Source organism: Oncorhynchus kisutch, linkage group LG23 (genome assembly GCF_002021735.2).
Source record: "Oncorhynchus kisutch isolate 150728-3 linkage group LG23, Okis_V2, whole genome shotgun sequence".
Lineage (NCBI taxonomy): Eukaryota > Metazoa > Chordata > Actinopteri > Salmoniformes > Salmonidae > Oncorhynchus > Oncorhynchus kisutch.
This window is the reverse complement of record NC_034196.2, coordinates 12123751-12146954: the sequence shown is the minus strand read 5'-3', so window position 1 is coordinate 12146954 and position 23204 is coordinate 12123751. Positions and strand designations below refer to the sequence as shown.

General features: G+C 41.7%; 1 protein-coding gene across 4 annotated transcripts in view; it reads left to right on the top strand.

Moving 5' to 3' along the window:
* The first annotated feature begins 898 nt into the window (after window positions 1-898).
* Window positions 899-23204, top strand: part of pdlim5b (PDZ and LIM domain 5b) — a 74609-nt gene continuing 52303 nt past the window's right edge. For 3 of the 4 annotated variants that reach the window (XM_031802515.1, XM_031802514.1, XM_031802513.1), the window contains exons 1-2: window positions 901-1056; window positions 11713-11818. In XM_031802515.1, coding sequence (XP_031658375.1) covers window positions 935-1056; window positions 11713-11818 — 228 coding nt within the window. In that variant the 5' untranslated portion in view covers window positions 901-934. Of the gene's footprint in view, window positions 1057-11712; window positions 11819-23204 lie in introns of all 4 variants that reach the window. The other variant, XM_031802512.1, reaches the window with a different exon arrangement.

The following is a 23204-nucleotide window of genomic DNA, read 5'->3' as shown; positions in this document are numbered from 1 at the left end:
GAGCAATTAGTTCATGATTTAGTGACGTCCTCCCTTACAAACTGTCTGACAGCTTCACCACAGTATCATCATTATGACCACTCAAACTAATGAGTACCAATTAACAATCAAACGTAGTGTGAAAGTTACATTAAAAAAAGTTGACAGATGCTCAGTTGAGTCAAATTTATTTAGTACCGTCACAATACACCAGCAGTCAACTTGACCACCAACTTCCCTTCTATCCAGACCACCCAAATAACCACCTTTATTAGATTAAGCCGTCACTGACAGGGGACATTGTAGTTTGCAATTCAATCAATTATTGCCCTTCTCTCTATTTGTAGCCAATCCTCATTGTGTCTTGAACCCCTCTTCCCCGATCCTTTCACTTCCCTGTTCCCTTTCTTTTCCTATTTTCCCCTATTTGATTTATTTAACAAACATAAACACTCCCTTTCTCTGTGACTCTCTTCCACCCGAGGAAAAGCCTATTCATTCTGTTCATCAAGACACATCCAGACATAATTCAAATGAAACCACATTGAAATGAATACAACTGGATATTTTATGTTTAGTCGATAACAATACACGTTATTATTCAATTCGGTATGATATTCTGATCCAATTACCTTTGACCAAGGACCTTTGGTCGATGACCTTTTTGATCATTGACATTTTACATGACCCTTTATGTAGTATGATTGCTAGTAGGCCTATAGATGATTTGTGAAACATATCTATCTATAGGCTAGGCAGGCAGTCATTGAATTGTCTATACGTTTTTCTTCCTTTACAATTGTACAGATATTCTTAACAAGTGGGTACAAATGTAACCATCTTGCAAGTAAAATGTACCAATATGATTTTAACACTCTGGAACCTTGTCGCGCTTACTGAAGTAACCGGGATTGCCCGCCTACCGTGGTATGGGCCAGTCAGATGAGATAGGGCGATGCGGAAGTCACAGTTCCGTTCACTTCAGTTCAGTCTGAAACTCGTGGTAGCGGCAGAACGGTCACACGCTTTCACACCTCAACACCTCGACCAAACCGGCTTTGCCTCATCCACGAAAAGGTGAGCACAAAACATACAGAGGGGGACAGACACATACATTGAATGGGAAAACTATTCGAAATAGATGGGTAGGCAATTGTTAGGCTACTTTTATTTTTGGTTTAAAGGAGATACGAGCTAGTGTGCGTAGTCACACCCACCCACAAAACAATAGTGGTGGAGGATACTGTAGCCAAGTTTTTTATATATATTCATAAAAAGGTTTGTTTGAAGTAATGTTTCGTTTTATAGACAATTTTAAAGGTTGATATAACATGTTACAGTTATTGAGACACTGGTGGCACAAATACACTCACTGTCCTACAGAGAGAGGAAGAGATTTGAATGTGAATTTACTGTAGCCTAATACTTGGTGTACTATTATGTAGCCAAGTACAGCAATGTAGTCTAATACTTGGCAAGGAAAGGGAACATGTTGAGATCTGTGTGAAAAATTGTGAAAGGTATTTATTTCCTTTGCATTGTACCAGAATAGGGTGTGTAAGACAGACATGCATTGACATGAAGTTAACTTTACCCAAAGCATAGTGTGCTTTGGGTACTACCAAGGCTCAGTAAAAAAAAACGTTGTCATGTGTCTCTAGTCCAGTTTGCGTGACTGCTCTGTTGACATGAACTATAATTACAGGAGCTATTTTTAAATGTCTAATCAGTGAAGGTCAGAACTTTTGAAGCAGTTTTTAAAATTTATTTTTACATCAGGTGACAGGTGTACAGAGTAGACACATTTGTAACAATAGACAGGTATGTATTTTTGTCATGAGCATTTCTAAACAGCCTTATGCTGGACAGAGGTTAAGCTGCTGTGGAGTTAGTTTAGAGGGAGTCTGTGTCTTGTACGGCTAACGTTTGTTTTGGACAAACTAAATAATCTACTTCTGTTTGCTAAGTGCCGACCGGCATTTCTGAGTGGATAGTTGCTTGTTTTTCATCACCCGAGGAAAACCTCATGTCCTGAAACCGTAGAAATTATCACAGGAACTTCTGAAGTTATGATGACCGTTTAGTGTGGCGTACTTAGAAAATAATCCATGCATCAACTGTGCAAATTGAACTGCAGACCTTGACCTATACTCAGATGTGCAGTGTGAAAGATTTGATCCTTGACCCACTATTGATTTGGAGAGGTTAGGAAGGAAGTCTGAGTTAAAGGTCACTCCCCATTGTTTCTGTTGTTTTTGTTTCCTTAGTAAAGTGGCATATAATTAGTACCCACCCAATTTGTTGTACTCTGAAAACATGTTGATTTTACAGATGGTTAGTGCCAGATTGTCCTCTTGGTGAACTATAGGTTGGTGCTGTTGGGTTTGTAATTTCCCCTGAGCCCTGGACATAGTTAGCTCACCTCAGCCCTAGGTCACACTGGAGAACTGAGAAGGGTGCCTATAATGAGTACATCAGTACGTGTGTGTCTGAGGCTGGAGGTGCGTGTGTCCTGTTGTTCTCCAGGTGTGTGACTCCCACCTCCTCATCTCCCTCTATCCCACTGCTCTCCCCTCCTGGCTGCCAGTGATTCACCACTACCTGTGTCAAAGTCTGCCACACCTGCTCCAGGTGTGATCAGTCAGCCACATAACCAGTGGGCAAAAAGTCTGAGGTAGGAGAGGGGAGGGATGTACGGTAGAGGTCAGGTGACATGCTGGAGCAGGTGGTGCTCTGATCCTCAGGGGTTCACCATTGACTCCCCAGGCCACAGTGTGGAGGTATGACTGACGGCATGACTTACACCACTGAAACATTATGTTTTGGATGACAAGGCAGTATTACTCATGAATTCCTCCCCAGCAGAACATTTGTTCTCTCCCTTTTCAACTGAAATGAGTGTCCCTGTCGGATACGGATACAATTTATTGGCAATGTCTGTTTTAGAAGCTGTGGTGAATCATTGTGGTTCACATCATCCTCAACCTGTTATCTTCTATGGTGTTTACTGATGTCCCAGGAAACTGTGCTAAAAAAGCTAACATCTGTGTACGTTCCATAAGGAACCATGGGTGACAATACTTAGTCTGGAAGCAGAACCAATCTGACCTCCCACTGACTTTATCTACAATAGTGGGTAATCTCACCTGCATAATGGGGCTAATTGACTAACTGCTCTTGCAACAGTGTTATGGTCTATACACTCAATCAGTCTCATTGTGTTTTTGTGTCAACGTCTAACTTGTGTGACGGGCAGAGGTCATGTGTACACATTAACCTGCAACATGGTTTAAAGTGCACTAGATGTACACATGGGCATGTGTGTACCTGTACTCACAAAGCCCTTAGTCCAACCATTTGACAGCACTTTTTCCTTCACAGAGATGTGTGTGTGGTAGAGAGATGCCTGAGGTCTCTCTTCACCAGTCAGAGTTTTGGCGATCTCCTTCAGAACCTCTTATTCCTTTCTGGACATGAAAACTCTGTCTGGACTTCTGCTAGCTCACTCACTCCTGTGTCACGTCTCAACTCACAATGATTTAGTTGTTCAATAATTATACTTCTGCTTATTTTCAATGGAAAGGGAATGTAAAAATAGGCAGTGTCAAAACCAATGAAATTCAACAGCGCATGAAAGGCTCAACTGCACCTTACATGCCATAATGTGTGTCTGACGATTGGTATTGTCCGTTCAGGTAAAGCAACATGGGGGTGAGTCTATGAGTCAGTAGGACACACTGTTAGTCCTGTCCTGTACCCCCCCCCCCCCCCTCAAAGTCCTACAGTATAGTACATTCTTGCCAGGTGGTTGACAAATGTGGCAGCACCAATCAGTCAAGCCCTCGGGGCTCCAGTGAAAGGCTCAGTCACGGGGAAGTGGTGTTTGATTGAGTTCCAACGTGTCCCTGGCCTTCCAGGGTGTGTCTCTGGCTCTGTCTGTTTCTGCTGCTCTCCGCAACAGGCAGTGGCACCAGCCCAAGCACCAGCCTACAGTACTAAGCCCTATAGAGAGATCAGTCTAAAGATCTGACAGCATTTACACGGTTTTACACTGGGGATTCACTAGTTGATGGATATCGCTGGTAATCACAGTACAATACCTTAATCACCTCAGTTTAGCTTAAAATTCAGAGATGAGCTAGTGGGTAGAAAGGTGCTTTCTAGAACCTAAAAGGTTTCTTTGCCTGTCCCCATAAGATAACCCTTTTTGGTTCCAGGTAGAACCTTCTGTGGAAAGTGTTCTACATGGAATCAAAAAGGGGAAGAACTGTTTTGGGATCCTTTTTGAGTGTATGAAACACTTAATAAATATATATATTTATTATTATTATTATTATTATTATTATATATATATAGGCATCCTCACCATCTGTATCTTCCTGTAGATTGTTTCTCTTTTTCTTTCATATCTCTTACTGAGTTTGTATGTTTATGGGTGGTCTGTCCTCACCATCTGTCTGGCCCTCTCGTCCCAGCTTACAATTAGCTCATTCTGCCCCCTCTCCCCTGTAACTATTCCCCAGGTCGTTGCTGTAAATGAGAACGTGTTCTCAATCAATTTACCTGGTAAAATAACGATTTTTACAAAAATATGTAACTTCCTGGGTGTATCGTAGCCTGTTGTGTCAGTGAGGTGTGATGCTGCTGGCATGACTCCATATCTCTGTCCTGATCACTTTCACAAAGGACAGTTTTGATACAGGATATGGTAAGATTTGCCACAGAGAAATCTGAGATGTGACGTAAAAGTCATTATTATTGTGCGGAAAGATGATAAGAAGGATAAAAAAAAAAGAAGTAGATTGGGCCTTAACATGGTGGGAAAAGTTTTAGATGATATCTTATCAGGAGCCAATAGTCTTCCCCTCCACCCCCTGCCCTGGCCCATGTTAAAGTAGGACAGTGTTAACAACTCAGTAGTGTGTTCAGTGAAGGGGAAACTTTCTCAGTTCAAAGTGTAGTTTTCAGTTCACTACAAACACAGCTGGATCCTCTCTCTTTTGATTTTACGTGGGTATAGATTTTTGGCCTACCTCACAGTCCTCGCTGGTCTCGTGACCTATGTACCTCTCCTCTCCTGCCAGTGGCCTGCTCCTGTAGAGAGCTGGATCAAGAAGTAATAATTAGCTCAGTTCTACTGTCTGGAACATTGAGTGCTGTGCTATAATCTAGTCCACCTGGGCCTGTTCCACACTAACAGTCGATGGAATACAGGAGGGTAGAGCCTACCAAGATGTTTTCTTGGGTCTGATTCAGATTGGTTTTGGGGGGGGGGGGGGGGGGGGGCAAAACCTACCGATTTATACCTGCCGATATACTGTTTTACAGTGGGTAAGTTACAAAGTGTCATTTTCCCACACTGAATTCTCGTAAATTGCCATCCAAAAGAGCAGTTGTTAAAAGGATAATATTGGCAAACTGATATTTTGTTTGAGCTCTACAAGAGAGAAGTTAGTTATTTAGCCATCTATCTAGCCAGGTTTTGAGATGACATTGGTAGAATGACAAACAGTGGAAATTCATTCGAGTGGGTGGGCATAGGCCCACCCACTTGGGAGCCAGGTCCAGCCAATCAGAATGAGTTGTTCCCCACAAAAAGGATTTATTACAGGCAGAAATACTCCTCATCTTCATCAGTTGTCCGGGTGACGTCCAGGCAGTGAAGAATGTGGAAGTCCTGGGCTGCCGTGGTTACACGAGGTCTTCGATTGTGAGGCTGGTTGGACGTACTGACAAATTCTCTAAAGCGATGTTGGAGGCAGCTTATAGTAGAGAAATGAACATTCAATTCTCTGGCAACAGAGATATTTTTTTGTTTGTTCTGGAGTTGAACTGAATATACTTCAAGATTACTCAAATCCAATTACATTACTGTGTAGTTTACCAATCAAATGGTCTGACGGTGATGTGGACATACTCGGTATACATATTCCAAAATAAATGATCTCACTCCAATACATTTGAAAAAAATAGATAGTCTTTTCCATGGTAGCAAGATCTTATCTGTCTATTTGTGGAAAAATCGCCCTGATTAACTCTTTAGTCATATGAGTCTACCTATTTGCTTATGGTCTTGCCTACACCTAGTGACCCGTTTTAAAAAATGTTATTCTACGAGCAATTTAATTTGATTTAGAATGGCAACCCAGACTAAATTAAATGGACCTATTTATATAATGAATATGAATTGGGAGGGCAGAAATGATGAAATATTAAAGCATTAGACCTCTCACTAAAGGTGGCAGTTATACAGAACGTTTACTTCAATCCGAACTGGTTTTCTAGCAAATTAGTAAGAATGTCTCACCCCATGTTCAAGAATGGCCTTTTCCCCTTTATTCAGATTACAACCTCTCACTTTCGGTTATTTGAAAAACGAAATCATCTAAAACAAGCCATAGGAAGTTGGTTGCAATTTCTGTTAAATCCACCAGACAAATACAGAACAAATAATACAACAAATATTGTTTTTAAACTCAAATCTACTAATTGATCAAAATAAACACATTTTTCAATAAAATAAAAAAGGTCTAACTGGTGGAGTTGTCACACATGCAGTTAACAAAAATATATAGAAATGTCTGCTGTACCCAAAGTTTCAACCTACTAATTGCAGCATTACCACAAGTGGAAGGGGGAAGAAAAGTGTGAAAAATAAAGTGTACCAGTTTAATTTAAGCACCAAAAAATGTACATCTGTGTTTTTAACCTTTTTTTATTTAACTAGGTAATTCAGTTCAGAACAAATTCTTATTTTCAACGATGGCCTAGGAACAGTGGGTTAACTGCCTTGTTCAGGGGCAGGACGACAGATTTGTACCTTGTCAGCACGGGGATTCCATCTTGCAACCTTTCGGTTACTAGTCCAACGCTCTAACCACTAGGCTACCTGCCGCCCCAAATGCCATATGGGGCGGCAGGTAACCTGGCGGGTAGGAATGTTGGGCCAGTAACCGAAAGGTTGCAAGATTGAATCCCCGGGCTGACAAGGTACAAATCTGTCGTCCTGCCCCTGAACAAGGCAGTTAACCCACTGTTCCCTGGGTGCCAAAGAGCTGTATGTGCGGAGGGCTGCCTTAATCGACATCTCTGATTCAGAGGGGTTGGGTTAAATGCGGAAGACACTTTTCAGTTGAATGCATTCAGTTCTACAACTGACTAGGTATCCTCCTTTCTCCATATAGATGGCAAAAGAGTTAGAAAGAGACAGTCACAGTCAATCGATTTAATAATACTTTTAGCAAAAAGGGATCTTTTAATTTAGAATCTGTAGGAACATAGAGAATAGAAATGGTTTCACATTTGTTAAAAATAAAAAAAAACGATCACATTTACGTAAGTATTCAGACCCTTTACTCAGTTCTTTGCTGAAGCACCTTTTTGGTAGCGATTACAGCATCAAGTCTTCTTGGGTATGACGCTACATGCTTGGCACACCTGTATTTGGGGAGTTTCTCCCTTCTCTGCAGATCCTCTCAAGCTCTGTCAGGTTAGATGGGGAGTGTTGCTGCACATCTATTTTCAAGTCTCTCCAGAGATGTTTGATTGGGTTCAAGTCCGGGCACTAGCTGGGCCACTCAAGGACATTCAGAGAATTGTCCCGAAGCCACTCCTGCATTGTTTTGGCTGTGTGCTTAGGGTCGTTGTCTTGTTGGAAGGTGAACCTTCACCCCAATCTGAGGTCCTCAGCTCTCTGGAGCAGGTTTTCATCAAGGATTTCTCTACACTTTGCTCTTTTTGTCTTTGCCTCGATCCTGACTAGTCTCCCTGTCTATGCCTCTGAAAAACATCCCCACAGCATGATGCTGCCACCACCATGCTTCACTGTAGGGATGGTGCCAGGTTTCCTCCAGACGTGACACTTGGCATTCAGGCCAAATAGTTCAATGTAGGTTTCATCAGACCAGAGAATCTTGTTTTTCATGGTCAGAGTCCTTTAGGTGCCTTTTGGCAAACTTCAAGTAGGCTGTCGTGCTTTTTACAGAGGAGTGGCTTCTGTCTGGCCAGCCTACTATAAAGGCCTGATTGGTGGGGTGCTGCAGAGATGGTTGTCTTTCTGGAAGTTTCTCCCATCTACACAGAGGAACTTTAGAGCTCTGTCAGAGTGACCATCAGGTTCTTGGTCACCTCTCTGACCAAGGCCCTTCTCCCCCGATTGCTCAGTTTGGCCGGGCGGCCAGCTCTAGGAGTCTTGGTGGTTCCAAATTTGTTTTCATTTAAGAATGATGGAGCCACTGTGTTCTTGGGGACCTTCAATGCTGTAGACATTTTTTTGGTACTCTTCCCCAGATCTGTGCCTCGACACAATCCTGTCTCGGAGCTTTACGGACAATTCCCTCAACCTAATGGTTTGGTTTTTTGCTCTGACATGCACTGTCAACTGTGGGACCTTGTATAGACAGGCGTGCCTTTCCAAATCATGTCCAATCAATTGAATTTGGCACAGGTGGACTCCAAGTCATAGAAACATCTCAAGGATGTTCAATGGAAACAGGATGCACCTGAGCAAAATTTTGAGGGTATGAATACTTATGTAAATAATATTCTTCTGTTTTTGAGGTTTAATGTTTTAACCTGTTTTCACTTTGCCATTGTGTGTAATTTATTTTAGAATAAGACTGTAATGTAACAAAATGTAGAAAAAGTCTAGGGGTCTGAATACTTTCCAAAGGCACTAACATGTAAAATGGATTGTGTTCATAAAATGTATATAGTTTGTATAAGCTGGAAGTAGAAGCCTAAGTGTTCATTAGTTTACTCCAATTATGAGAGGGGTGGTATGGTTTGTAATAATCAACTAAAATATATTTTAAAAGGTGTGTGTGTGTGTGTGTGTGTGTGTGTGTGTGTGTGTGTGTGTGTGTGTGTGTGTGCGTACACAAAATATATGGGGGATTGGAAATGATACGTTCCAGTCTGCAATATTGAAGTTGGTCTACCCCACCAAAAAAACAAAACAAGAAAGGACAAAAAAAACCATCTAAACTGTGTAGAAATTATAATGGATGTACATTCATACAGTCTTGACGGTGTCCAGCTCCAGAATATTTTTTTTGCAAACTGACGGCAAGGAAATATAAAATTAATTCTGCGCTGCCCTCCGGACCTCATTGAAGACCGAATGCAGCCCCCGGGGCAAATTTAGTTTGACACCCCTGGTATAAAACGTGCTGGTCCATCTTTTCTTGAAGAAAAATAAAACTTGAATGTCTGTCTCTCACAGAGGAAAATATGCTTCACTTCTCTGAATAGCGGTGTTGATTCTGGTTAAGCTGCAGCGTCAAAAGACTCAAGACCCATGTCCAAACGTTCATATCCACTGTCTCTGCAGATGGTTCGAAACAAGAGGGTTAAAATGTCAACCCCTGTGTAGATCAGATTTATATCACCATGTGTTATCGTTAAGTACAAATTTAACTGACTAATAACAAGACTGTAATAAAGTAAGCCCTAACGTGTAGCCCATCTGGCTTCCATGGAAATGGCTGAGTCAAGCATTCCGGGACACTGCAGGTATTTGGAGCTTGACAATCTTTTGTCTTATAGTGCTCCTATTCGGTGACCCACTGAACAGCTGAGACTCGTGGGTTTGCTGACATTTTATGTTTTTCATTCAATATTAAGATGCGACCATATTTCTCTATTGAGATTTATGTCAAATGTATGTGATTTGCTTATTTTTTTACATGTTCTAAAAGTACATGCTCCTAGTTATGCTGCTTTAAAATTGGATACAATTGTTATCCCACTCAAAAGACATATAGGATAAAATGCCCGATGAAAGATTTTGAGATTTTCACACTAGGGAGACAGCCCTTCTTTGTTTATGCCCATTCAGCATCGTTCACACCCTCTCAAGCTATATCCCCAACCCATCTATGTGAGTAAGCATGGCATTGTCCTCCAGAAAGCAGTCTCTACTTAAACCCAGCTAAATACAGGGCAGCAATGTTTGAGTTGCAGTCACACTTTTTCAGTTGTGCATAGCTATACTGTATATTTCCAAATATCCGGGGTAGAGGTCGACCGATTATGATTTTTCAATGCCGATACCGATTATTGGAGGACCCCAAAAAGCCGATACCGATTTAATCGGACGATTTTAATTTTAATTTGATATATTTATTTGTAATAATGACAATTACAACAATACTGAATTAACACTTATTTTAACTTAATATAATACATCAATAAAATCAATTTAGCCTCAAGTAAATAATGAAACATGTTCAATTTGGTTTAAAAACAAAGTGTTGGAGAAGAAAGTAAAAGTGCAATATGTGCTAACGTTTCAGTTCAGGAAAGTAAAAGTGCAATATGTGCTAACGTTTCAGTTCATTGCTCAGAACATGAGAACATATGAAAGCTGGTGGTTCCTTTAACTTCAATATTCCCAGGTAAGAAGTTTTAGGTTGTAGGAATTATATGACTATTTCCCTCTATACCATTTGTATTTCATTAACCTTCTTCTTATAGGCACTTTAGTATTACCAGTGTAACAGTATAGCTTCTGTCCCTCTCCTCGCGCCTCCCTGGGCTCGAACCAGCAACACAATGACAACAGCCACAATCGAAGCAGCGTTACCCATGCAGAGCAAGGGGAACAACTACTAGAAGGCTCAGAGCGAGTGACGTTTGAAACGCTATTAGCGTGCGCTAACTAGCTAGCCATTTCACTTCGGTTACATCAGCCTCATCTTGGGAGTTGATAGGCTTGAAGTCATAAACAGCGCAATGTTTAACGCACAACGAAGAGCTGCTGGCAAAAAGCACAGAAGTGCTGTTTGAATGAATGTTTACGCGCCTGCTTCTGCCTACCACTGCTCAGTCAGATACTTGTATGCTCAGTTAGATTATATGCAACACAGGACACGCTAGATAATATCTAGTAATATCATCAACCATGTGTAGTTAACTAGTGATTATGATTGTTTTTTATAAGAAGTTTAATGCTAGCTAGCAACTTACCTTGGCTTACTGCATTCGCGTAACAGGCAGTCTCCTTGTGGAGTGCAACGAGAGCGAGGCATGTCGTTATTGCGTTGGACTAGTTAAATGAACGAGGCAGTTAACCCACCGTTCCTAGGCCGTCATTGAAAATAGGAATGTGTTCTTAACTGACTTGCCTATTTAATAAAGGTGTATATATAAAAATTAAACAATCGGCGCCCAGAAATACCGATTTGCGATTATGAAAACTTAAAATCGGCCCTAATTAATCGGCCATTCCGATTAATCGGTCAACCTCTAATCCGGGGTAGCAAAGATGATCTACTGTATATACTGACTAGGGAAAATCTCATTCTGTTATTATAGAAGCCTGTGACATGAGTCCTGTTTGGTATGTTGTCTGCCATGTCCAACCAAATCCATTATCTCAGCCAATCATGACTAGCCAGGAAGAATCCTGTCTTTCTCCCTGTATAGCTGTGCTTTCTCCACTTGGCTAAACTCATAATAAAAATGTGTGTTCATATTTACAGATCCCATACATGTTTAAGGTACACGAAAGTTCACATGTTCAAGAAGGCATTGAAAAAAAGAATACATATTTTGAAAATAATATTTAAACAGCCCTACTGTGGCGCAGGAACTAGCGTCAAACGCCTCAGATCCTGTAACCAAACACACATTGCAGATGGGATAACTTTTGGAGTGCTGTTTCTTCTGTATAACCCATAAAGGTCCTGATTTTCATTTTTTGTCTGCTTTTTTTTGTTTTTGTTTCTGCAGGAGAATCATGAGCAGCAACTACAGTGTCTCCCTGGTTGGCCCCGCCCCCTGGGGCTTCAGACTGCAGGGAGGAAAGGACTTCTGTCTGCCCCTCACAATCTCACGGGTGAGTCTCTCATATGTTTTATTTACATTTTGTTGGGGGGGGGGGGGTGACAGAACGTGTGTGTATATCCGTTCAATAGTTTGAGGTCACTCAGACATTTCCTTGTTTTTGAAAGAAAAGCAACTTTTTTTAATCCATTAAATTGATCAGAAATACATTGTAGACATTGTTAATATTGTAAATGATTATTGTAACTGGAATTGGCAGATTTTTTTATGGAATATCTACATAGGCATACAGAGGCCCATTATTGGCAACCATCACTCTTGTGTTCCAATGGCACAGTGGATTAGCTAATCCAAGTTTATCAATTAAAAGGCTAATTGATGATTAGAAAACCCTTTAGCAATTATGTTAGCACAGCTGAAAACTGTTCTGATTTTAAAGAAGCAATTAAACATGGCATCTTTAGACGAGTTGAGTATCTGGAGCATCAGCATTTGTTGGTTCGATTACAGGCTCAAAATGGCCAGAAACAAAACTCTTCTGAATCTCGTCAGTCTATGCTTGTTCTGAGAAATGATGGCTATTCCATGCGAGAAATTGCCAAGAAACTGAAGATCTTGTACAATGCTTTGTACTACTCCCTTCACAGAACAGTGCAAACTGGCCCTAACCAGAATAGAAAGAGGAGTGGGAGGCTCCGGTGCACAACTGAGCAAGAGGACAAGTACAATAGTGTCTAGTTTGAGAAACAGACTTTATTAAATAGTATCTGCAAAACACCAGTCTCAACGTCAGCAGTGAAGAGGCGACTCTGGGATGCTGCCCCCCCCCCCCCCCCCCCCAAAACCCCACATTGCACACACTCGGGGCTCTAAAGTGCGAGAACATATTTTACTGTGCGCCCAAGAGTTTTTATTTTGGAAGCACTGCGTGATAAGGTTGCACTGTAGCGTTGTTTCAGAGTGCCCTAGAGAAACAAGTGAGTACAGATCCGTTAGCATTATGGTTGAACCATTACTACAATGAAAATGGCTTACTTCTAGTCCAACCAGGTCAAAATCTCTGACCCATATTACCAGCACATCATTTTTATCTGCCGGGACTGCATTTTCCATTCATAAAGCAATGTCGTGGGCCGTTCTAAAACTACTATTGACGTCGTTAACCATTTGTTTAATCATGTTACCTCATTGGCTAGCTAGCTAACAACCTGGTAACTTTAGCAGTGTATCCAAACATGTGGGGACACAGAAAGAAAGGAAAAGGGGTGGCTTTTTCAGAAGATCAATGATTGGTAATTCATTCATTTATTTATGCAATCTCTTGCATGTCTCATCACATACCTGACATTTTTAAAGAGACCGTGTACACTTTATGTAATGCATCTCAATTGAGAAAGTGTGTTTATGCAACGTAGAAACTTAATGTTCCACAAATGTCATTTCAATGAAAGGTATTCATCTCAATGTTAGCTTTTATAATAGTTATGCATTAAGTGTTACATATTCGTTTTAGAGCACATAATTAATATAGGCTGTAAAAATCTTATTTCCTGGTGCTCCTAACTTTAAGTTGGGAGCACCAGCACTATCATTTTTAAATTTGTAAAAATAAATTTAGAGCCCTGCACAAGCTCACACTTAGACAAGTGTCCTCTCAGCCACGACACTCACCTCACAGGAATGGCATTAATGCTCACTATGCCATCTGGCTCCAGAGTGATGAAAGAGCCTGTGCCGTAGATCCAGTATGTGCCACTCACTGCTGCTTTCAACCACACAACCTCTCTTCTGACGGCTTTAACTGCAAAGGCCCCGCTGACATTTTAATGGCCTCTGTAAATCTCCCTCCGTCTCTATCTTTGTGCCTCATGCCATTTTTATCTGACATATACAAATAGCAACCATCGTATTCACATATTTCCAGAACTTTCCACAATTTCTGTGAAGAGTATAGACTTTGCTCTACCAATCTGCATGCCATTTGATATTCTGTCAGTCAGTCTGAGATAGCGCTGGCTCTTACCTCTGTGTCTCTGGCTTTGACACAGTGGGGCCGTCTTCCTTGTCACAGAGCAATAGATGAATCTGTCTACGAATGCCAGAGACTCCTCTGAGTTCTCTGGAACCCTGCGGAGAAGCAGTGGTTGTGTAATATCTGTCTACTTAGGCTGATGTCTGGCACTGGCTGGGTTCTGCCGGGTGTGGCCTGGTCTGGGGCTCGGCTGAGAGGCCTAGGCTGATATCTGGGACAGGAGAGGATCCGTACGGTGGCAGGTAGTTTTTCATATCGTCATACTGTCCTTCTCTCATCACGGTATTTGTTACTGTCTTCATACACCAGGGGGTGCTAAAAACAAAAGCCCATTGGGTGTCTATTCCCAGAATGCTAACAAAATTAGCACAAACTAATAGCGAATTTCAATAGAGGCTGCTAGATAAACATTCTAATGAGGTCAAATGAAAATAAATTAATTGCAAAGATCTTAAAACCAGCTCATAAAGTTATACAAGTATAGGTAGTAGCTACCTAATTTTTGTTGTGAGTTTTGACATTTACAAGCAAATGTGAAAAAGAGACATTGTGCAAAATAAAACAGTTCTGACTCATGCTTGTCTGAAGGAAGAACAGTACTGGCTATGGAGCAGCATGTGTACACGCTGTGGATCTGTGTGCGCTGTACAACTCTTCCAAAGAGCTTTGACTTCTCAAACACGGCTCCCGAGTGGTGCAGCTTTCTAAAGCACTGCATCTCAGTACAAGAGGCGTCACTACAGTTCCTGATTCGGGTTTGACCAGGGGTAGGCTGTCTTTGTAAATAAGAATTTGTTCTTAATTGACTTGCCTAGTTAAATAAAGTTTTTTTTTCTCCATCTGATGCCCCGTCTCCTTATTAATTCAACCACTTACTTAGCCAACTAGCAAGTTAAATCAAATACACCAGCTCCTGCTTTCTTCCGTGCTATTTACAAACACATGATGACTCCACTGTTCTGGGGAACTAAGGTAAGATTCATAATGTTAAATAATTTGACAGGTGAAATGAAAATGCAATCCGCTTTATCTCCCAAGGTATTGCTTTATCTCCCAAGGTATTGCTTTATCTCCCAAGGTATTGCTTTATCTCCCAAGGTATTGCTTTATCTCCCAAGGTATTGCTTTATCTCCCAAGGTATTGCTTTATCTCCCAAGGTATTGCTTTATCTCCCAAGGTATTGCTTTATCTCCCAAGGTATTGCTTTATCTCCCAAGGTATTGCTTTATCTCCCAAGGTATTGCACAAGTTGAATGCACGTATTAAAAAGTAGCTTCAAATATTTATAAAAAAAAAACTTCAAATAAATCGTTTGGACGGTATTGAAAAACCACCCCGTGGCTTTTTCCAAATACCCCCTTATATGGTATATATAGTATACCACCCAAGCCTAGTTGCAGACCTGCTGTGTGATGAATGGCTCTGCTGCTGATAAATGGTTCTGAATCACCACAGGTACACACTGTGTTGCTGCTGTGAAAAGGAGGATGGGACTCTCACTAACGCTAATTATCACTTGATAGTGACTATTCTTGGCTAATAGACAAGCCACTCTCGTCAGTGTATGACTCCAGTTAACCATTTTATACTGCTATTAAATTGGTGAATGTCTGTTGAAGTGCCTTTGTCAATAGCAAAGCAGTATTTTGCTCTTGTACAGTATTTGCTCAGTCCCTCAGCCTTGTTACCAGTTTTGATGTAGCTCCATGTTTGTTTAGGAGATTTGCACTTCCCTGTTTTTGAAAGTGAAATTGGTAAGTGATGCTGGGGCCAGTTTCCTTATTTTCTCAGTGGAAGGAATCCCAGTATAGATGTAAAACAAAAGATATGAACTATGAAACTAAATGTGGTCGTAGCCATGTTTATCAGTTCATGAAATGTAACGCTACAGACCTATCTGGACATGCAACTGCACATTTTTTTTAATACATTTTGAAATGCAATATTCTGTTTTCAGAAAGTTGAATTTGGTATATAAGGACGAATCACAAATCCCAATATCCCTGTATTTACAGTAAGACACAACAGTAAAGGGATGATATTTGAGCCACAAGTTAGATTTGTTTATGGAATTTTCAGTGCTTGGGCGCTTTAAATATTTATTCCAGCACACATTTGAATAAATCAAGTGGGAAGAAATCCTCTGAGAAGGTGTCTGGCCAAGTTACATATCACCTCAAAGATTGATACACACTCAAATCGAAAATGTCAGCTTTGAGCTTGGTGGTTTGGCAGCATTGGGTTAATCTCACTTTGGGAATTGTCCAAGTGTCTTAGGATACTGCTTTGTGCAAACCACAGTCTGAACCGAGCGTCTGAATATGAAAACAGATAAATCATCCACTTCACAGACAACTCCATAAATGTACATAAAATGAAGTTATATGCTCCGTAGCGAATGTATGGCTGGGTCTGTTGGGCATGCATTTCTCAGACAGAATTTTATACTGATATAGATTTCCTGAAGCTGGAATCCATAGCAGGATATTACAAAAAAAACAAAGACGCTACTTCAAACAAGAAGAGTTTTTTTTTTTTTTCTTCCCTTGATCATTACACCAGCAGTATGCACTACACATTTCCTTTTTTTACTCTGCGGGATGCTCATCTCTTCTGTTAACCCCCCCCCCCCCCCCCCCCACACACACAAAAAAACAACGAATGCAACTGTTGGTGCTGTTTCCCCTTTTGTGGATCTCAGCTTTAAAGGTAACGCCAATTCATAAAGAATTTAAACCACAGTAAATGATTTCATTACTCTGAGAAGCACGTTGTAGAAGAGGAATTTTGTTTTGAGAGAAATACAGACAGTACTCTACTGTATGTTTACATCTTGAGGCATTTTGCATTATGGTATACATACAGTGCTGTGGGAATAGACCGATCCATTGTAGAGAATTGAAGTGGCTATAATCACAGGGGGGTGGTGGTGGCCTGGCCACCCATACAGATATACACACTGTATTTCTCAGTGTCTGTAAAAGGCTTTGTTTTCACCCATGACCCAAACCACACACCTACTAGCCCTGTAGCTGTGTTCAGCTGGCTGGGGTAGCTCAGTTGTCAGTAGGCCCTGTGGAAACTGTCTGTACTGTTCTGATCTCTTTACATGGTAGGAGATAACGCGAGGACAGTTATGGAAACCATCACTCTGTATCCACCCAGGGGGAACAACACTGAACAACATAACCTGCTCCGCCACAGCCCCAATCAACATAAACACCATACTATAGTTCATCTCTACACTACAAGTACACACCATATGTTATACTTCTCCCTTTGCAGACTGTTTTTTAATGTGCACTAGATTTAAACTATATTTACTTAGATGCTGTAAACTGTCTGAAGTCTTTACAAGCCATCAGGGCGGTCAGTATCGGTCACATGTCTCAGATGGCTTGTCTAGCTGACCGGCTGAGTGGTCTCCCTGATGGGCCTTAAGTGGGACCTGAGACTGGCTGCTCTTCTCCTGGGGTATTTATAGTCTTATAAACGTTTCCTGAGGGCAGGTCTCGGGGCTTGTGTGAACACACAGCATCCTGACGTGTCTAACAGAATGTCCATGGCATGCTGAGTGCTAGCTAGCTGCCCAGCTGGCCTCGGTCATTTTAAGTGGTGTGGTGGGTGGCAGCGGTGCTTCCTGTGAAGTAGCCTCTGGACCAGGTCTCCCTGTCCTGTGTCATGTAGGCCAGTCCAGGGACACGTGGAAGGACACGGTCAGTCAGCTCAGTGACGCACCAGAGCTGCAGAGCGCCCACCACAGCACAGCCTTCTGGGAGGAAGAGGAGGTTATTTATACCCACCACATTTATGCAGGGGAGCGAGAGGGGGGAAAGCGAGGGGGGGGAGACTGCTCTGGCGTGAAAGAAAAAGGGAGCGTAGGAGAGGCCGACCCGGCACTAATAGTCTGGCTAAAAGTTTAATGATATCGGGGAAAGACGGAGGATTATGAGCTGAGATGAGCTTTTTAGTGTATGGAGGTCTATGAGAGTGTTGAAACGTAACATTTAGGCTGTTACAAATGTATAGTATAAGTTATGCTACTTGTCAAATTTATAAAAAACATACCTTATTTGCATAATTATTCAGACCGTTCACTATGAGACTTGAAATTGAACTCCGATTCATCCTGCTTTCATTGGTCATCCTTGAGATGTTTCTACAACTTGATTGTAGTCCACCTGTGGTAAATTCAATTGATTTGAAAAGGCACACCTTTCTACATAAGATCCCACAGAGCAAAAATCAAGCCACGAGGTCGAAGGAATTGTCCGTAGAGGTTCGAGACAGGATTGTGTCGAGGCATAGATCTGGGGAAGGGTACCAAAAAATGTCTGCAGCATTGAAGGTCCCCAAGAACACATTGGCCTCCATCATTCTTAAATGGAAGAAGTTTGGAACTGCGAAGACGCTTCCTAGAGCTGCCCGTCTGGCCAAACTGCGCAATCGGGGGAGAAGGGCATTGGTCAGGGAGGTGACCAAGAACCCGATGGTCACTCCGACAGCGCTCTAAAGTTCCTCTGTGTAGATGGGAGAATCTTCCAGAAGGACAACCATCTCTGCAGCACTCCACCAATCAGGCCTTTATGATAGGGTGGTCAGATGGAAGGCACTATTCAGTATGCTGGGTTTCTGTACAGTACTTTGTGACATCAGCTGATGTAAGAAGGGATTTATAAATACATTTGATTTGATGACAGCCCATTTGGAGTTTGCCAAAAGGCACCTAAAGACTCTCAGACAATGAGAAACAACATTCTCTGCTCTGATGAATGCCAAGTGTCAGATCTGTAGGAAACCTGGCACCATCCCTACGGTGAAGCATGGTGGTGGCAACATCATGCTGTGGGGATGTTTTTCAGTGACTGGGACTGGGAGACTAGTAAGGATCAAGGCAAAGATGAACAGAGCAAAGTACAGAGATCCTTGATGAAAACCTGCTTCAGAGTGCTCAGGACGTCTGACTGGAGCGAAGGTTCACCTTCCAACAGAACAACGACCAAGCACACAGCCAAGACCACGCAGGTGTGGCTTCGGGGAAAGTCTCAATGTCCTTGAGTGGCCCAGCCAGAGCCTGGACTTGAACCCTATCAAACATCTCTGGAGTGAGCTGAAAATAGCTGTGCATCAACAGTCCCCATCCGAACAGTCAGAGCTTGAGAGGATCTGCAGAGAAGAATGGGAGAAACTCCCAAAATACAGATGTGCCAAACTTGTAGCATCATACCAAAGAAGACTTTGCTGTAATCGCTGCCAAAGTTGCTTCAACAAAGTACTGCGTAAAGGATCTGAATACTTATGTAAATGTTTTTTATCATTTATATTAATTATTTTTTCTTCTAAAAACCTATTTTTGCTTTGTCATTATGGGGTATTGTGTGAGGGGAATTTTAGAATAAAGCTGTAACGTAACAAAATGTGAAAAAAGTAATGGGGTCTGAATACTTTCCCGAAAGGCACTGTATGCTGCATGATATAACTGTCGATATACAGTTAAATCTACTGTCTGCAGTTATGCCACTGTTGATGTCATTGCTCTTTCCTGTTATTATGGGCTCAAGGATTTCACAACCTACAATAGGCTAAAAATGGTTTGTGGAAGTCTGACTTTTAATGTGTTTTGGAGGAGGCATGTCATGCAGGCAATACATGAGGGAGAAATACAACTTTCATAGTTCCAGAGATTTTTTTTAACAACCATCCATTTGAAAATAAGTTGTTTTGAATTCTGCTGCATCTCCAGTATTGAATCTCCCAGAGACTCCAAGAGAAACATTTCATTTGATCTTGGCATGTGGATTTAGTGGAATGTTACTGTTTTAATAAACACAAAACAGACTCTCCTTCCCTACTCCATTAACCACAGTGGGCTTGGCAGTTGAATGTTTGAAATAACCTGCCTTATTTGTTACCTGGCTTACACACTAGAACCAGGTATTTTGTGTTTTCAGTGAAAACAATGTCTGATTTATGCTTTAAAGCCATGAAACCAGAACATGTTGTCTACTACAGTAAAGATAAAGTATGCCTCTGAAACACTACAGCATTCATACTGTTTCAGTGTCAAAGCCAGTGTTACAGTGCTGTGAATGCCAATAAAATCACCACGTTCAGGCACTGTGAAATATGTATTTTTGTACTTCTGTGGGCCATTTATTATGTTAGCTTTTCCACAGGCTGTAAAAGTGGACCTCTTGTGACCGTCATTACCGTGACAAAGACTTGTTATGAGTCACTGGTGGTCAAAACAACACCGCACGATCTGTGAGCAAAGCGACAAACTGCTGTCATTTTTCCAGCGTGACCAGTGAATACTTCATTGGTCGGACAGTGACATTCCTGGGGCATATTTCTCCCATCACATGGCCAGCAGAGAGACGGCGATGGCATCACTGTGTCATGTTTCCAGCCTTGCTTCCAGACGTTATGATCAGGAGGTATGGGCCCCGGGCTGTATGTGCTGGTCCACACTCAGTCCACTGACTGGAAATCCCATTCTGACAAAGAGCAGCGGCAGGCGCCAACATCCGCAGCTTGAGACCGCTGCTGTTTCTCTTGGAACGCTGGTGTGAAGTTGATACATAACATCCGTGCTCCAAACTCTGTAGGAGGGAGACAGCTTTCCTTTTGTGTCCCACAGCTGAAGATGGGTTTTAACTCAGACAGTGGTGTGTATTAGGGAAAGAAAGGCTTGATGAAGATTGGTTTAGCTGTCTTTGTGTCCGCCTTATGTTGGCATTCTTCCTTCGAAGCAAAGGGAAAACTCACTTCGATACATCCCACTCTTATTCGATGGGGACCAGAGCATGTGAGCAGAGTTGGGTGCTTGCTCAACACTTCGGCGCTCCTTGTGCCTTCCTACCGCTCTGCTAAAAACCGCTCCACGGCAAAACAGTTCCTGCTCCAAATTCACTCAGTTTCAAGTCAAATCACAATTTAACCGACACCTATCTATTTTTGTGACTACCTGGAGCCACCAACTGTTTTTTAAAGTATGGAAAGGTATTTGAATAAACAGGAAAGGGTGAATGTAAGAAGCGAACATAATTTCTAACAGGCTACATGTCATATTAAACAGGATATAAACACTAAATAGGTAAGGAGCCTAATATGGAACAAAAATGAATTATTTAGGCTATATTATTTCAAGGCTATAGCCTGCAAAAAAAATGCACTTGCAAATGCTTCACAATGTGACTCAATAGGCTGGTAAGGATGTAAAGCTCTCAACATTTTAAACATCATTTTGTTATATTACATTATTATAGTCTATAAATTGTGCATATAGGCTGACTGACTTAGAATTAAATACAAATGAAATGAAAAATGACTTGGTGCCTTTTTGAATTAATTTTTAGAAACACGAGTTTGGCCAGTCTGTGGTTTCAGGCTCATGCGACGATGTCTGGAGAGCTGGTCAGCAGTTGCGAATATCCTCTCCACACCTGCAGAGCCACTGGGGATGCTTAACACCCTTTTGCCCACTCTTGCCAGGCAGGGGAGAGCTGCAGAGTTGTTTTTTTATTTTTCTATAGGTAGGCCTAAAGGTTTTATAACCCAATCAAATCGGAAAGCTCCTTGAACGTAGGAATATGCCAGGCCTATTGGGCCAAAACCAATTATGGCCTATTCTATAGATAATTCAACACAAGGTTTTAAGATTTAAAAAACGTTGTTGATAAGTGTTTCATTGTAGCAAAGTATTTATCTACCCACCTCATTCGTTCCTTTTAGCATGTACACAGCATGCTTTTGGGATACCTATCTTTTTCAAATTCCACAATGATTCTCTTGGTCCTCATCTTTGTAAGTCATCTTGATTTAAGCACCTGTGTTTTACCAGTTTCCTTCTGCAAATATTTAGTGTAACTCCATGACAGTAGTTAAAGCAAGGAGCTATAGGAACACACAAGTAGACTAGAAATGCATGCTGGGGCAGGCACGCCCTGAGCTCGTGAAGTGAGCGCTACTGGAGTGAAAATTGGAGCGGGCGGGAAGGCAGATGCTCCAGCCTTTTGGGGATCTCGCTGCACGCTCCAGTCAAACTGAGCACGCTCCAGCTTCGCTCACATACTCTGAGGACACAGTCAGAACCTTCTGTCCAACATACTGCTGCTGCCATCGAGGCGTTCTCTTTTTTAGCATAGATTAAACTTATCGATTTGCATTTAGTATACACATTTAAACTCCCAATGCAAAGTTACAACTCTCTTTTCTATTTTCTGAGTTGTTACATAAAACTGATCAGAATGCCAAAGTCATGCTGGGGGAAAAAAAACATTTGTGGGGTGTGACGTTTATATGGAGGACCCGACAAGCCAGCCTATTCCCTATAACTCCAACCAGAAATAACTTCTCAAATATAACTTCAAATTAAAGCCAAATCATTTGCACTCATGACCACTGATTTCAATTCCAGTTTCAGCCAATTTACATGCAAATACTTTGAATTTATTGTTACAAACCAGATTGCAAGGTTGCTAGCCAACTAGCCTGCATAACTTTATATCTACCAGCCTGCTAATGTTACGTTATTACTGTGTGAGTTAGTTGCTATCAACACCTAGCTTACAGCTACATTAAAGTAAACCAATGTTTTGGAAATGCATAACGGCATCTAACCAGTTATCTTAACCAGCAAGCCAGCCAGCCAAAGTTTATTTTAGCCATCTAGCCTAGCCAGCTAGCTAGCCTTACTAGCAAACCACCACAGTCAACATATCTAAGAAGTAAGCTACTCTCTCTACTGAAATCCACATTGAAACTGGGTAAATTATCTCCGTCGCTGCTGACGCTCACGATGTAATGGTTGGTCAGTAGGAAGCTAGAGTAAGCTAGAGAACAAATAGTCTAGTACAGGCAGGAACCCACAGAACACAACAAAAAAATCCAGCAGATATTAATTAGAGAGTGGAGACTTACCGATTTGACAGTTGAATTAGCTACCAAAGTCAAAGAAGAGCCAATTAGAGGCCTTCAGAGGGAGAGGCTGTTTCACTGGCTGAGGAGAAGTCCGCTAGCTAATCCAATGGCAATATTGTGAGGTATGGTCATTTTATGAACGGTCATTTATGAACATTTGAACATCTTGGCCATGTTCTGTTATAATCTCCACCCGGCACAGCCAGAAGAGGACTGGCCACCCCACATAGCCTGGTTCCTCTCTAGGTTTCTTCCTAGGTTTTGGCCTTCCTTGGGAGTTTTTCCTAGCCACCGTGCTTCTTCACCTGCATTGCTTGCCGTTTTGGGGTTTTAGGCTGGGTTTCTGTACAGCACTTTGAGATATCAGCTGATGTACGAAGGGCTATATAAATACATTTGATTTAGGTAAATCCACATTGAAACCGGGTAAATTATCTCCATCGCTGCTGATGCTCACGATGTAACGGTAGGTCAGTAGGAAAT